The 15,713-nt window shown below is 51.4% G+C and overlaps 1 protein-coding gene across 1 annotated transcript in view; it reads right to left on the reverse strand.

The window, feature by feature from the left end:
- Positions 1–9,177, reverse strand: part of Eps8l3 (EPS8 like 3) — a 27,746-nt gene extending 18,569 nt beyond the window's left edge. Inside the window, exons 1-11 of the mRNA XM_035451302.1 lie at positions 9,147–9,177; positions 8,944–9,008; positions 4,981–5,139; positions 4,580–4,729; positions 4,382–4,437; positions 3,837–3,994; positions 3,619–3,737; positions 3,289–3,409; positions 3,141–3,202; positions 2,824–2,898; positions 2,366–2,514 (exon numbers count right to left, since the gene is read on the reverse strand). Coding sequence (XP_035307193.1) covers positions 2,366–2,514; positions 2,824–2,898; positions 3,141–3,202; positions 3,289–3,409; positions 3,619–3,737; positions 3,837–3,994; positions 4,382–4,437; positions 4,580–4,729; positions 4,981–5,139; positions 8,944–9,008; positions 9,147–9,177 — 1,145 coding nt within the window. The remainder of the gene's footprint in view (positions 1–2,365; positions 2,515–2,823; positions 2,899–3,140; positions 3,203–3,288; positions 3,410–3,618; positions 3,738–3,836; positions 3,995–4,381; positions 4,438–4,579; positions 4,730–4,980; positions 5,140–8,943; positions 9,009–9,146) is intronic.
- Between the last annotated feature and the right edge of the window lie 6,536 nt (positions 9,178–15,713).

The raw sequence follows: 15,713 nt of genomic DNA on the forward strand, positions 1-15,713 counted from the left end.
CTCCTGCATATGGAGGCCAGAGGTTGATGCCATCTCCACCTAACTTTTGGAGACACAGCCTCCCAATTTGGCTGCTGTGCTTCTCTTCAGATAGGCTGGCTGCCCCACTCCGGGGACCCTCCTCTCTCTCTCCCAGTGGGGTACAGACTTGCTGCCATGCTTGGCCTTTATGTGTGTGCTGAGGGGTCAGCTCCCCATGCTTTTGCAGCGGGCATGCCATAGACTATTTCTCAAAACTTTTAGAAATACTGCATTTTGAAACATAAAACAACATACCTAATATTTCAGAATAATTGTACACTGTGTGAAGATGTGTTGCTGTGATTGGTGTAATAAAAAGTTGAATGGCCAATAGCTAGGCAGGAGAGGATAGGCCCGATTTTCAGGGAGAGAGAGGAAGAGGGGAGGTAATCTAGGCGCACAGAGAGATGCCAGCCAGATGTGGAGGAAGCAGGATGGGCAGTACAGAAGATGAGGCAATGCCCTGTGGCAGAATGTAGATGGGTTAATTTAAGTTGTAAGAACTAGTGGAGGACAAGCCTAAGCTAGGGCCGAGCTTTCGTAATTAATAATAAGTCTCCATGTTGTTGTTTGCAGTCCTGACCAAAAAGTACTACTACAACCTAATGTGGATAGTTGTTGTTAAAGGGGCTGAATAAAAGCATTTGAGGCCTATCTCGATCCACCACAGACCCTGCTTTCCTCTCTGGTTAGTACTACATATCAGAACTATCCCCATGGGTGATGGTAAGCCCAGGGCAGCTACAGGATCCAGGGTCTAAGACTCTGTGTGTGTGTGTGTGTGTGTGTGTGTGTGTGTGTGTGTGTGTGTGTGTGTGTGTGTGTCCATGCATTTGTTATAAGAGGTCCAGAATTTACAAATTCCTTCATCTTAGTGACTCGACAAATAAAGCACATAAAATAGACCATTTGGGTTTAAACAATCTAAATGCCCATTGATGAATAAAGAATAAACAAAATGCAGCTTGTCCATACAATGCAATATTAGTCAATCACAAAAGGAAGGAAGTTTTGTCACATGCTGAAATACGGATGAATTTTGAGGACATACTATTAAAATCAGCCAGTCACAAAAAGGTGACCCATGTCTTATTTCACTTACATGAAGTCCCTAGAATAGGCAAACTGATATGGACATAGAGCAAAGGTAGCCAGGGGGTGGGGGCAGGGGAATTAATCTTTAGTGGGTATAGCCTTTCTGTTTGGGGTGAGAAAGCTCTCGAGCTAGAGAGTGGTGTTGGTGCACTGTATCGATATTTACTTAACACTACTGAATTATATACTGAAATCTGTATATTATCATGTTATGTATGTAGGTTGCACTGAGACTAACTCATGTCTTTAAGCTAACTGGACAGAAATTTCTTATGGGCCTGAACTGAAAAGAACTGCTCTTTAGGCAAATATATGGGGGTCTCCTTCGGGAGCACCAGGCTCTCAGCTGACTTGTCTGCCTGCTGATAGCTCTGGGCTCTTTTTGTTCTCTTTTAGTTTGCATCCCTATGCTCTTCGAGTTCTCTTTTTAGACCCCCCTCTCGCTCCTCTCCCACCCACCTCTTTCTTTCTCTTTTTTTGACAGGGTTTCTCTATGTAACAGTCCTGGCTGTCCTGGAATTCGCTCTGTAGACCAGGCTGGCCTTGAACTCACAGAGATCCGCCTGCCTCTGCCTCCTTAAAGGCATGTGCCACCATGCCCAGCCCAGCATTTCTGTGATTTCTTTTTGCCTTCTTCCTGCTTTTCCTTCTGCCTTCTTCCTGTAACATTTCTCAGAGCCCTACCCTCTGCTACATACAGTGTTTGAGGAAGCAAGGTCAGGGGCTTGCACTGGATTCCTCACCAGCCTCTCACTGTGGCCTACCTGACACTCTGCTACTGTTCTATCCCACAGTTGGGACCTCTCAGCTGGGACCCAGATGTGTGGCCTCTGTAGACTGTTCCTGTGCCATGTTGGCCCAGGTATTCATGTCAGTTTCCTTCCCAATCCCCAGGCTGTCTAAATGGCCCTATGTCTCCCCGTTCCTCCAACCCCAGCAGCTTGGCTTCTCTTAACTCCTGTCCTGAAGCTTGCTGGGTTAACTTTCATATGTTATAGCTTGGCATCTCTGTATCAGTCATTCTTACTTTGTCCCTGGTGAAAACAAGTGTACATTTTACTAGAAGATTGGCATTGGTCCCCCCACCCCCCGAAGTAGTATGTTTCTTCACTGGGTAAAAAGTTGGGAACATCATGTAGTATCCCCCCCCCCCACAGTCTCTGGATATGTCTCTGGTTTGTGATAGTGTACCACCAGGCTACCCATCATGTCCTGCTTTGTGTCCTCCCTGTCTCTTGTCTTTACTTACCAGCTGGTGGTCCAGGCTAAGCCTAGTGACTTCCAGAGAGCATTCTCGGGTGGCCTTAGGCAGGACTCCAGCAGGTCTATGGCTTTAGGGGTGAGGAGGGGTGAGATCACTTTGGCTGTAAGGCCAGTGTCGGGACACTGGGACAGGATCTGGAGGAAAGAGAAGGCATTGGCGCACCCAGGCAAGAAAGGAGTAGGAATTATCCACAAACCCCTCAGCTCTGTCTCCTCACTTCCTGCCTGTTCCCTCAAAGTTTGATGTCCTTGACTCTGTTGCCAGCCCATCAGGTCTGCTGGGGGGTTTGTCTTAAGTGGTACCCTGGTATGAAGATATATGGCAAATAAAGGGCAGGTCCCACAGCTCCCTCTGTCCCGGTACTTCCCCTGGCTCTGTTCCTCCCTCTGCTCCTCCTTGGCTTCAGCTTTTCTCTTTTCCCACCCTGTCTGCCCTCCACTCACGAGTTTCAGGGTTTGGAAGATGAGGTCCACGAACTCAGGGGCACTTGTTTCCTGCAGCCGTAAGGCCAGCTTCCCCTGAAGACACAGGACAATGTTGGTTCCATTTACCTTCACCAGAACCCTAGCACCCCATATGTGTTTTGTGTTTTGGCTCAGAGCCTGGTACCCTTCAAAAGTTCCAAGAGAAGGAGAATCTGGGAAAGAAGGGAAAAGGGAAAAGAGAAGAAAGAAAGGAAAAAGGGAAAGACTTGGGTGTCTGATGTCAGAGAGAGAGGGAGCTAGGGGAGAATGGACCAGAACTGGCTGGAGCCACTAACCAGGAGGTTGAAGCTGAACTTGACCTTTTGGAAGCAATCAATGTACTGTGCTTGTGTTATCTCTGTGGGAGAAGGAACAGATGTGAGGTGTGAGATCTCCAGATCCCCCCAAAATACCCTGCTCCCCTTCCTGGCATGAAGTACTTACTGTTTTGAGCCTTGTTCTTTTTTCTCCCAAATTTTTTCTTCTTATGACTGTCCTTTGCTTTGGCCTCCTTCACCTTTCCAGCAAACAGCTCAATGTCTCTTAGAACATGGTTCAGCACTTCCTGGACCCCCAACAACCAATGGCTTTTAGTGGACAGTCATGAAAACCCCAACACCCCCTGCCTTGCTATCATTCCACCACAAGCACCTCAGTGCCACCTCAGTCGCAGACCTGCCCTGTCTACCCTGGGAATCCGGGTTCCTGAGAGTAGACTCTCCCTTTTTCCCAAGGCCAGGAAGCCCCAGCAAGCCTCTGACCACCTTCGGTTACCTCATCCATCCCTGGGTCCTCAGGAGATGCAGCACGCCTTGGAGGAGGAGGCAGAGTGAAGTCACTTGGTTCTCGGGCATTTGGGTATTGTATCAGGGACCTTGGGGATGGTGGGATGCCTGCGGTGGATGTGGGGAGACCATGAGCCTGGAACTCTTTTGACTTGATCCAAGATCCAAACCACCATCTCCTCCACTCGCCTTCAGGCACAAACTTACTGCGTTCTGGGGTCATGTGGGGTGGCCGTTCTAGAGGAAACCTCTGCTCCAGAGGGGACCTCTGCTCCAGAGGGGATGCCTGTCGTATAGGGATTGGCCTTTCCAGAGGATATTCCTTCCGTCTGTCCTGGCCTGGATGAAGGACTCCAAATCGAGGTCTGCTGAGGGTGTGGTGAAAGATACAGCCTTGAAAAAATTCTAGAGACAGATACCCAAGCCCACACTTCTGCCGCAGTGCCCATGGGCATCACCATCTCTCACCAGGACCCCCTCCTGCCCCTTAGTCTCTTCTGGAGCCTTCCCTGACTCCACTGTGCTTCACCTGATTGGTTCCTGGGCCTGCCTGGATTCTATAACGGCCTCTAGAGACAGCAACCAATGCACCCAATACCTTCCCAACACCCTTCATTGGTCTAAGCCTTCATTAGTTCTTGGAATGTGTTTGTTAGGTCCCAGGATCATGAATTCTTCAAATGTGTGGCCAGGATATGGCCCTCAGTCCTGAGCTAGGAGGCTCTGTATGTCACTGGGCAGAGGCAGCCTACCTTTCTTCTAGCTCTTCTTCCAGGGCCTTTTGCAGGCTTGTCCTCAGCTGCTCTGCCTGGAGGAAGCAGCCAATTAAGTGTGTGAGTGTGTGAGTGTGTGTGTGTGTGTGTGTGTGTGTGTGTGTGTGTGTGTGTGTGTGTGTGTGTGTGTATGATGGTCACCAAACTCCAACCCAGGCCACTACACCGGTCACTCACCCCTACTTCCTGGCATTGGAAGAGCAAAGTGCTAGTGGCTGGCAGGCCAGACTCCTGCACAGTGACGGATAAGATGGAGTTGTAGGAACAGGTGTTGAGAGCTACATCCATGGCCTTGATGTTGTCCAGGCGGTAAGAATCCAGGTCCTCCTAAGGCAGGTGGAAAGGCCAAATATCAGGTCACTGAGACCCTGAAAGTCCATCCCTGCTCTCTGGTGGGCTGGGTAGATTCTCTACCCTGATTCATATGCCTCTGTCCCCAGTCCTGTCCTGCCTCTCCCTGGTTTTGGATGTGCATTGGATGTGGAGAGGCACTGAGAGGCAGGTAGAGAGCCTGGTGCTTGCTCTTTAGCCTCCTGGGTTAGTCAGGGCCCACGGCTGGATTTGCAGAGAAGGCTGACCTTAGTCTCAATGTCCAGCAGCTGGAGCCAGCCATCTTTGACCTGCAGGATCAGGTCTTGGCTCCACACTCGACCCTGTGCATCCATCTCCTGAAGCTTCTGTAGGGCATCCTTTGGTTCCCGGACTCTCTGTGTCCCCAGCTTACATGTCATCAGATGCTAAGGGGACAGGAAGAGACTGATGTGGGAGAAGGTTTAGAAAGAGAGAGAGGGAGGAAGATGGCAGCAAGCAGGGAAAAGGCGGGGGAGGAGGAAGGTGTGTCCTTGGCTCCCCCTGTGGGGAGGTCATGCTTTTCAATAAAGTAAAAAGAACTTATAGAAGTTTGGTTCTTGAAGAGGCTTCTAGGACTAGGGCTAAGGGGTTCTGGGACTTCAAAGGAACCACCATATAAGGTGACTGGGTAGTCAGGGGTGTGGGTTCCAATCATCCAACAAAATCATCCATGTTCCTGTGTATGGGCTCTAGGACCTTTCTGATTCCCTTTGCTGCATTTAGGAACTGTTGTCCTCGGGTTGTTTCTCCCCTCACTGACCTTACATGTCTGACCTCTGCCTTTTTCCATACTCTTGCCCATACACAGACATCTTCCCAACTATGCCAACCCAGTGCCACAGGGCTCTCGGGAAGACCAAGTGTCCTCTTTCTGAGTCTTGCACAGAGAGAGCTCTAGCCATCACTGGCTCCCAGATCCTTGTCTTCTGCAGGTCCCATTGTTTGGCAGCTTTTCCCTGGGCCACCCTCCTCTAGAGATTCCTCTCTTCCCACAGCCAAATGTTGCTTTCCTGACTCATCCTCCATTTGCTCCAGTCTTCTGTTGGAGAGAAGCAGTCTACCTCCTGCCCCTGGGCCCTTGATCCTCATTCCTGCTCACATGCAGCTCCTCTCACGGCATCCACGCTCTCACTGCATCCACACTCTCACAGCATCCATGCTCTCACTGCATCCACGCTCTCACTGCATCCACACTCTCACGGCATCCACACTCTCACTGCATCCACACTCTCACTGCATCCGCGCTCTCACTGCATCCACACTCTCACTGCATCCACGCTCTCACTGCATCCACACTCTCACTGCATCCACGCTCTCACTGCATCTATGCTCTCACTGCACACACTCTCACTGCACCTATGCTCTCACTGCACACACTCTCACTGCATCCGTACTCTCTCTGCATCCACACTCTCACTGCATCCACACTCTCACTACATCCACACTCTCACTGCACACACTCTCACTGCATCCGTACTCTCTCTGCATCCGCACTCTCACTGCATCCACACTCTCACTGCATCTACACTCTCACTGCATCCACGCTCTCACTACATCCACACTCTCACTGCATCCACACTCTCACTGCATCCACGCTCTCACTACATCCACGCTCTCACTGCATCTACGCTCTCACTGCATCCACACTCTCACTGCTTCCGCACTCTCACTGCATCCACATTCTCACTGCTTCCGCACTCTCACTGCATCCACACTCTCACAGCATCCACGCTCTCACTGCATCCACACTCTCACTGCATCCATGCTCTCACTGCATCCACACTCTCACTGCATCCACGCTCTCACTGCATCTATGCTCTCACTGCACACACTCTCACTGCATCCGCACTCTCACTGCATCCACACTCTCACTACATCCACGCTCTCACTGCATCTATGCTCTCACTGCATCCACGCTCTCACTGCATCCGCACTCTCACTGCATCCACGCTCTCACTACATCCACACTCTCACTGCATCTACGCTCTCACTGCATCTGCGCTCTCACTACATCCGCGCTCTCACTGCATCCACGCTCTCACTGCATCTATGCTCTCACTGCATCCACACTCTCACTGCATCCACACTCTCACTGCATCCACGCTCTCACTGCATCTATGCTCTCACTACATCCACACTCTCACTACATCCACACTCTCACTGCATCTATGCTGTCACTGCATCCACGCTCTCACTGCATCCACACTCTCACTGCATCTATGCTCTCACTGCATCCACACTCTCACTGCATCTATGCTCTCACTGCATCCACACTCTCACTGCATCCACGCTCTCACTGCATCCACACTCTCACTGCATCTATGCTCTCACTACATCCACACTCTCACTGCATCCACACTCTCACTGCATCTATGCTCTCACTACATCCACACTCTCACTACATCCACACTCTCACTGCATCTATGCTCTCACTGCACACACTCTCACTGCATCCGCACTCTCACTGCATCCACACTCTCACTACATCCACGCTCTCACTGCATCTATGCTCTCACTACATCCACACTCTCACTACATCCACACTCTCACTGCATCTATGCTCTCACTGCACACACTCTCACTGCATCCGCACTCTCACTGCATCCACACTCTCACTACATCCACGCTCTCACTGCATCTATGCTCTCACTGCATCCACGCTCTCACTGCATCCGCACTCTCACTGCATCCACACTCTCACTACATCCACACTCTCACTGCATCTACGCTCTCACTGCATCTGCGCTCTCACTACATCCACGCTCTCACTGCATCCACGCTCTCACTGCATCTATGCTCTCACTACATCCACACTCTCACTGCATCCACACTCTCACTGCATCCACGCTCTCACTGCATCTATGCTCTCACTATATCCACACTCTCACTACATCCACACTCTCACTGCATCTATGCTGTCACTGCATCCATGCTCTCACTGCATCCACACTCTCACTGCATCTATGCTCTCACTGCATCCACACTCTCACTGCATCTATGCTCTCACTGCATCCACGCTCTCACTGCATCCACACTCTCACTGCATCCACACTCTCACTGCATCTATGCTCTCACTACATCCACACTCTCACTGCATCCACACTCTCACTGCATCCACACTCTCACTGCATCCACACTCTCACGGCATCCACGCTCTCACTGCATCTATGCTCTCACTACATCCACACTCTCACTACATCCACACTCTCACTGCATCTATGCTCTCACTGCATCCATGCTCTCACTGCATCCACACTCTCACTGCATCTATGCTCTCACTGCATCCACACTCTCACTGCATCTATGCTCTCACTGCATCCACACTCTCACTGCATCCACGCTCTCACTGCATCCACACTCTCACTGCATCCGCACTCTCACTGCATCTGCACTCTCACTGCATCCACACTGCCAGCGCTTCAGCAGAGCCTTCAGAGCTGTCATCTTGAATGTGTCTCCTCTTGCTCTTGCCTGATGGGCCTCAGTGAAGCCAGTTCCCAGCCCCACTCCTCAGAGAAGCTGAACAGTGTCTGGGGAGCCCCTTCTCCACTGCACTGTGAGTTTCCTACTTGTCTCTTAGCACCTGAGGCTACTAGGGTAGGGGGCGGGTTCTATGCCCACTCCCATGCACTGTTGCCACCACCATGTCCCTAGTTTAGCAAGCTACCTGACAACATCCTTGCAGTTCAAAAGCCAGTTCAAATGACCAGATATCAGAGTGCCAGCTATCCTTTTGGGTGGGCCCAGAGGGTTCTATTCCAGTGGCTCAGCCAGGCCTGGGAGGGCAGGACAACTCTCCCCTCTGTGACACTGTCCCTTAGAGCTGCAACCCTCACAACTTCTTCCCCACAGCCATATGCAGTCCTGAACAAAGTCCAGGAGGTGGGCTGGGAAACCAAGGGCTGGCTTTCTGTGGGTCTTGACCATTTACTCTGTCACTCCTGCCTAGGCACCCAGTATCCACCCCCACAACCTCCAGCTGGGCCTGCTCTGCCCACCCTGGGACTTCTCTCTACTTCCTTGAACTTGGCAGATGTTCAGGCCTCAGGCTTGCTGAATCTGACTCTACAGAGTTCGGTCAGGTTTGAGGTGTCATGTTAGGGCCAAGTGTATTTATGTTTTGGTAAGGCAGTGGACACACCGGAACTTGTAGCTTTACTCAGAATCTACCTGGCCCCAGGGGTACTCACCTCCACCCTGTGCTGCAAGAGGGTAGGTTCTGAGGCCAAACTCTGGGAATATTCCTTCCGGTGCACTGTGGGTACAAAGGCAAGGGCAGGGGCAGCAGGAGTGAGGTAATGCTTGAACAATTGCCGGGGCAGTGGAGGATATGGGGTTCAGGGAGCTTGATCCGGAGGGGAACTGGGCAGGGGAGGGGAGACAGGGAGCTTACAGTAGATAGCTCTGCTGCTGGGCCGGGACATGTCGACACTGCTGAGGACAGCTTCCTAGAATCACAATGAATCAGAGACAGTCATTAGACTAGGGACAGAAATACAAGGTCCATCTGACTGCTGTTGCTCTGACCTGGGAACTCTGTGACCACATCTGAAGCCCTTAACTCCAGGGGACCTATTCAGAGTCATCTGCATCTAACACCCTGCCCAAGAAGTCTTGTTAGGCTTGGAAGCCATGGGCCAGGGAAGAAAGGGCCTGGGGCAGGGGCACAACATCGATGGCCCGGCATGATTTGAATGCCGGTTCAGATCTTACTCTAGGGTTAGATGTAAAAGGTGCCATGGATGAGTTGCTTCTGTGCGGAGGGCAGAGGGCTCAGTTGCTCTCCTTGCCATAGCAAGCCTCTTGTTCAAGTCTGTTTTAATTCTACAAACAGGGAAGAAGCTCCCACTAATGATGGTGCCAGGAAGAATGTATGTGAGTATGACTCTCTCTCTCTCTCTCTCTCTCTCTCTCTCTCTCTCTCTCTCTCTCTCTCTGTGTGTGTGTGTGTGTGTGTGTGTGTGTGTGTGTGTGTGTGTGTGTGTGTGATACAGAGACAGATGACAGACAGGCAGACAGACAGACAGACATATATGGAGAGGTATGCTGTGCAGAACTTGCTGGGAACCTACGCTTATGTAGTGTCTGACCACCACGCCTGCTCTCTTCCTTCAGGTGTTCCGAATTCTTCCCCAGACACCCTCCCGCCCAACTCTCTAAATCAAGCTCATAGCCAACTTGACTGGTAAAATATTCTTTAACCACCACCTGCCCAGAGTGTGCCCAAATGCTATTTTCAGCATTGCCCATTCCTCGCCAACAACAGGAGTGGTCACAGCAGCCCCGACATCACTCTGAGCCTGCTGCCAAGCCCCTCCTGACCCTACTTCCTTTAGTCTTCACCACTCTCTCTCCACTGGTAGTTCTTCAGCACCAATGGTGAGCACCACTGTAAGGTCACCTTCAGTGACCCAGCTAATATTCAAAACAACCCCAGAGCTGGAGCCATTACCCCCTCTTCTCAGATGAGGACTCTGATATTCAAAGAGGACAACAGGCCTAGGAGCACCGCGACTGTTGAATAGGGAAATGATCCAGAACCGTCTGGCTTACAAATGTGTCCCTGGGGCCTAGAACACACATCTTTTGATATGGAGTGGAGTTAAATGTCATGAATTTGTATGTGCTGGGTGTATGGAGGAGTCAAAGGAGCGATTGATTGTTTGTGTGCATTCGTCATGACTTGAATATCTCCATGACTCTATCCTTATCTGCATGGTGCTCTTCAGCTGTGTGCCCTGACCAAAGTGTAAGGAAGCGCCCATACTTGTTTATCGGGACTGTTATGAAAATGACGGAGATCTATTAAGGTGACTCACAGGTGGAAAAATTATTTGTCAGTGAGCGTCATGGGAACACAGAGGAGGCGGCTGATCTCTGTTCCCCTCCTTGGGAGAACCCCTTTCCTAGATAAGAGCTAGTGGTGCTGGAAGCCTGGCCCTTTCCTCTGCCTGCTACCTCCCTGGCCTGTGGCATTGCATTCCCGCTTATAAATGGAAGAAAGAAGAGCCCTGCTCTGCTCAGCTCTGCCCTGCCCTGCCCTTTCCCACCGGTGTGGTTCCTGTGGGCTGGCAGAGGTAGTTCAATAGTTCCTGCTAAAGACCCTACATTGCAGGGCTGAGGTGCTGCTTGACCTGCCTGGCCCTTTTTAGTATCAGGCATTGGCCTTCGCTCTCCCTTGTGTAGGTATATAAAGCAAGGAAGGGGTATCTACATGGCTAACCCTGGGGGAAGCCCCTTGTTCTTCCTCCAGTCAGTGGCTAAATCCCTGGGGGTTAATCCTTCCTAAATCTGAGAAGAGGCTGAGAGATGCCCCAACCCTGGGAAGCCACAGGGATGCCTGTGTTAGCCCCAGGATCTCCTATCCTTGCTATTCCCTGGAGATAGTCTCTTACCTGAGTACCAGTGTAGCTGGATGTCTGGTCCCCCAGGAGGCTGATGGTTGAGCCAGTGGTCCAGTGTTGTTGGAGCGAGCACTGTTTGGCCTGTCTGCCAGCTGCCTCAGGCAGAGACCTACTGAAGATCAGGTGGCCTGTGAGGGAGGAAGCAGGCTTTGAGGAAGCCACACCTGTGGTCTTTGGACTCTGGTGGGTGGAGAAGCCTCTCAGGCCACCAACCGCCCAGCACTGAAGTGGACCTGAGGAAGTGTCTGTGCCGATAGGCGTGAGAGCTTGACCAGAGACCCCTGCTTCCCAGCTTCCTCCTTGTTGGCCTCTGACCTTGGGTGTGGCCCCTCATGTCCCTGCTTTTTCCATATCTCCTCTGGGGCCCTGGCTAGCATCAGGTACTGGGGGAACAAAGAAGAAAAGGCACACGTGGTCTCATGAGCCTGTTTTCTGTGTTAGGGGCAGGCAGGCCTCAGACGGACCAGAGGCTCACGGAAAGCTTTGCATTGGTATGTGTGTTTTATGCTTATGTACTGCACCCAGCATGTGATCATTGTACCCAGGCCATGCCTATGAATAGAACATTGCTTGTCAGAGAAGATGGGGTGGGGCCCAGGGCCACTTGGGCATGACACACAGGGCTGAGGCTTCTTTCAGGGTTCATCCTGGTCATGTCCAACTTCTGTCCCCTGCCACTCAGTAGGAGCCCTGCCTTCTAGTCACCCCTGTTCTCTATTCTTCCTTTCCTCACCCTGTCTCATGGCCCCAGGCTCTAGTGGATGCCTTCAGTAAAGACGGGTAGCAAAGACCTCCCTTTGCCACTGTTCAAGAACCTGCCTAGTTCATGCCTTTTGGTGTATCTAAAAAACCTCCTGCGATACCTGGGGCAGGCCAGACTCCTTGCCTTTGGGAACTCACAGCTCAGTGTAGGAAGCCAGGAATAAACAGACATCAGAGGACCAAGGCAGAAGGAGAAGGATGGGGAATGGACAGGGAAGGCAATGTGGAAGCTGAGCCTCTTGGGACAGAGCCTCGGGCCCTACTGGCCTTAGGATCTGTAGTGGAGACTTCTTTGGAGCATAGAACTGTAGCCTGCAGTCAGGACTCTGTCCTTGGCTTCCCCAGGACCTACTGAGATATGTTAGCCTGCTACCCACCACTCATCCTACACTGTCCTGATGGCCCAGAGCTCAGGGATTGGACCAGGAAGGGATGTCTCCCACCTGAATTGGTGTGGGCCCCCAGGAAAGTCCCTTGGGCAGTCAATTTCTAGGGTTTAGGGGTGAAACTGCCTGCTGGATCAGCACCCAGCCATGATTTTGTGTGAACTAGGCCTCCCTGGGCCTTTGTTTCTCTGAGTTTCAGCCACATGGACACCTTTCCGGTTTGAATAGCCTGTTTTTCATTGCCTTCCCAGGCACAGCTCCATCAAGGCCACAGTCATATTCCATTCTTATCCCTGGCTTGGGTGACCAGACCCTGTCCTTCCTATGGGCCTCTCCCTAAGTCAATGTGATCATATCAGGGATTCCCTTAGGAGGCCTGGGGATGGGTTGGGCAGAGACTCATCCCATAACAGAGACCTGGCTGACGTATTTGGGCAAAGAAGGATGAGTGTCACCAGGCACTGTCAGTGTTGTGAATTCCATGGTACCCTTTGGATGTCCTTAGAGACTGCAGATTTCATCAGACAGGAGCCTGGGAAGGTCAGAAGTCGGGGTTGGGGTTTTTTTCATGTCAGGCATTGTGGAAATTGGCTAGAGTGAAGCATAGAGAGGCCAGGCTACTCAACCCTTGGGATGGATAATGGTGGTTCTTCATGAAGACACCTCTGGCTCCCAAGCAACCCTAGCTGTGGAATGAGGAGCTGGGGCTTGGGTGGGAAGGAAGCAGAACTCAGAGAGCATCTCCCTGAAATTATGAGGCTTAGAGACCTGGGGACCTCACTTTGTCCAGACTTCAATTCATTTATTCCTCAGCTTCCTTCCATGCACTGTGCCAGGTGCTAGAACACACTTGGAGGGTCACAGCCACCTCAAAATGAACCCTGAGTTCATCACCTCCCTCCATCTCTGCCCCCTCTTCCATATTGCCACTTCTGTGTGTCCCGGGGGGATCTGGCGTCATTGCTTAGTCCTCCTTCAGTCCCTACATGAGTCCCATCACCTCTTGTGTGGGTCCTACCTCCTCCATGCGTGGCAGATCATCCCCGCTCTCCCACTGTGTGACTGTCCCCTCAGGCCCTGTCAGACTTTCTGTCTCTGACTACGACAGTGCCCTCACTTGGAACCTTGCATCCACCCTGCTTCTTCTTAACCCTCCCTCTCAGCTGTGGATGGATGAGGATCTTCCTCAAGTGGGAATTTGATTATCCATTTTTGAACCCAAACCACTTCAGCTCCAGCTTGAAACCCCAACCCCATCACAGCCGGCGAGGCCCTTCTTGAAGTCCAGGCTCCTGCCGTAAATACGCCTTATCTCCCACCACCCGCAGCAGCTTGCACTTTACCCTCCACTTTGAGGACACCTTGTAATCCCATTTGAGTCATGGCTCTGCACCTGACTAGGTGTTCTCTCTGCTGGGATGTCTACTGGAAACGCCTGCGGTATTTCAGCTCTTCGGATGGCTCTTGCCTTCTGAGAAGCCTTCTCCCTGCCCAGGGCTGTGATGATTCTGGCCCTTGGTTCCCAGATACCTGTTGCATGTGCTATTCTATGACTACCTGTCTCCCATGAAGGGCCATGTCCCCAGATGAGAAGAGAAGGGCTTGTAAACAACTGTTGCATGGTGGTGTGGAAGGCACCAATGGCCACGCTCTGTTTGAATGCACCAGGAAGTCACTCTTAAGGAGGAAGGGATGGGGTCAACCCTTCCGGCCAGATAGGAGTCCAGCCAAGAGAGGAAGTGGGAAGGATTGTCAGGTAGTGGCTGTGATGATTCTTTTGGATGGATTATTCTTTTGGAGGTGAAATGCATAGTGAGAAGCTGGGTGGGGGGGGCACAGCCCAAACTCACCCCCTCCCTTTCTCTCTCTCTGTCTCCGTCTCTCTGTGTGTGCATACAGTGGCATGTGTATGTCTTCATCACCTATTAGTGAGTAGATTCTTTAAGAGATTTTATGGAAGTAGATGATGAGGTGACTTCTGTAGTCCTGGAAGGCCTTGCCATTTCGGGGTGCTCATCATACAGAGAGGCTACTGGTGGGGATTTCAGACACACACACACACACACACACACACACACACACACACACAGAGTTTTCAGAACGAAGGGCCCGAGGAGCCCCTCTGAGACCTCCTTGCTTTACAGGAAGCAAACTTGGATTCCTTAGAAGTGCCAGAATAGGCTCTGCCCAGAGGTGGAGAACTCCATGGACTCTGGGGGAAAGATCCTTTTACTATGGGGGGGGTAGGGGGGTAGGAGCAAGTCACTTTTCTGAGCAAACAAAGGAGTAGACAGGAGTGATGAAGCTCTTCCCCCAGAAGCTTACATTTCTGAGGTAGAAGAGACAAATTCACACAGTGATAATAACCAGGGTCTTGATAATTGAGGGGAGGCAATGTGGGGGGTGGGTATGGATGAGAATGTGAGCATGGGAAGGCTGGGAAGTAGCTGGGGTGGGTGACCTCAGAGAAGAACCCTGGGAAGAGGGATTGAGCTTCATGAGACAGAGCAGTGGGCAAGAGCCAGAAAAGCACACCAGCTAGGCAAAGGTCGTGCAGGTAGGAAGGAAGCCAGGGTTGTTGTAGACTGGGCAATGGGAGTGGCAGCTTGAGATGGCAGGCAGTGGCTGGAACACATAGCCTACAGGCCTCGCAGGAATCTGGCTTCAGTTCAGGATTGTCAGAGGACACTGAAGTTTGAAGTGGAGGAGTGGCAGGTTCTGATCCATTTTATAGTCTTTTCCTTTGCCTGGGCTGGGGATGATGTGCTGTGATAGGGGTGGTGTGTGGGGTAGACCAAGGAAAACTGATCAGCTGGGACCTGAACGGTAAGTGGGCAGTGAAGATGGAGGCGGGATGCAGGCACAGTGGCGACAAATGTGCTATTGTAGACTAATGGATTGGGAGTCCGGGGAGAGAGCTCGGAGGAACTGGGCTTAGACTGGGGACACTGGCTGGTTGTGGCACATTAGGTGTAGAAGTTTGGGAGACAGCTGAACAAATAATTCAGGCTCATCTCAGTGGCACTTCCTTTTCCCGGTCCCTTGGATCTCCAGCTGGAAGTGTAAGGACAGCAGGGGCAAGATTGAGAGGGGATGTGCAGAACACAGCCACCCCCAAACCCCAGATCACAGTAGATGCTGACAGTTGGAGTTCAATCCCTAGAACCCAGATGGTAAAAGGAGAGAGTTGATTTCTGGAAGTTGTTCTCTGGCCTCCACAGTGCACACGTACACACACACACACACACACACACACACACACACACACACACACACTGTTGTAAAAAATATAGTAAAAATGTTGTTAAAAAAATGTGGTGGTACACACCTTTAATCCAAGCACTTGGGAGGCAGAGGCAGGTGGATCTCAGTGAGTTCGAGGCTAACCTGGTCTACAAAGGGAGTTCC

Source organism: Cricetulus griseus (genome assembly GCF_003668045.3).
Source record: "Cricetulus griseus strain 17A/GY chromosome 1 unlocalized genomic scaffold, alternate assembly CriGri-PICRH-1.0 chr1_0, whole genome shotgun sequence".
Classification (NCBI taxonomy): Eukaryota; Metazoa; Chordata; class Mammalia; order Rodentia; family Cricetidae; genus Cricetulus; species Cricetulus griseus.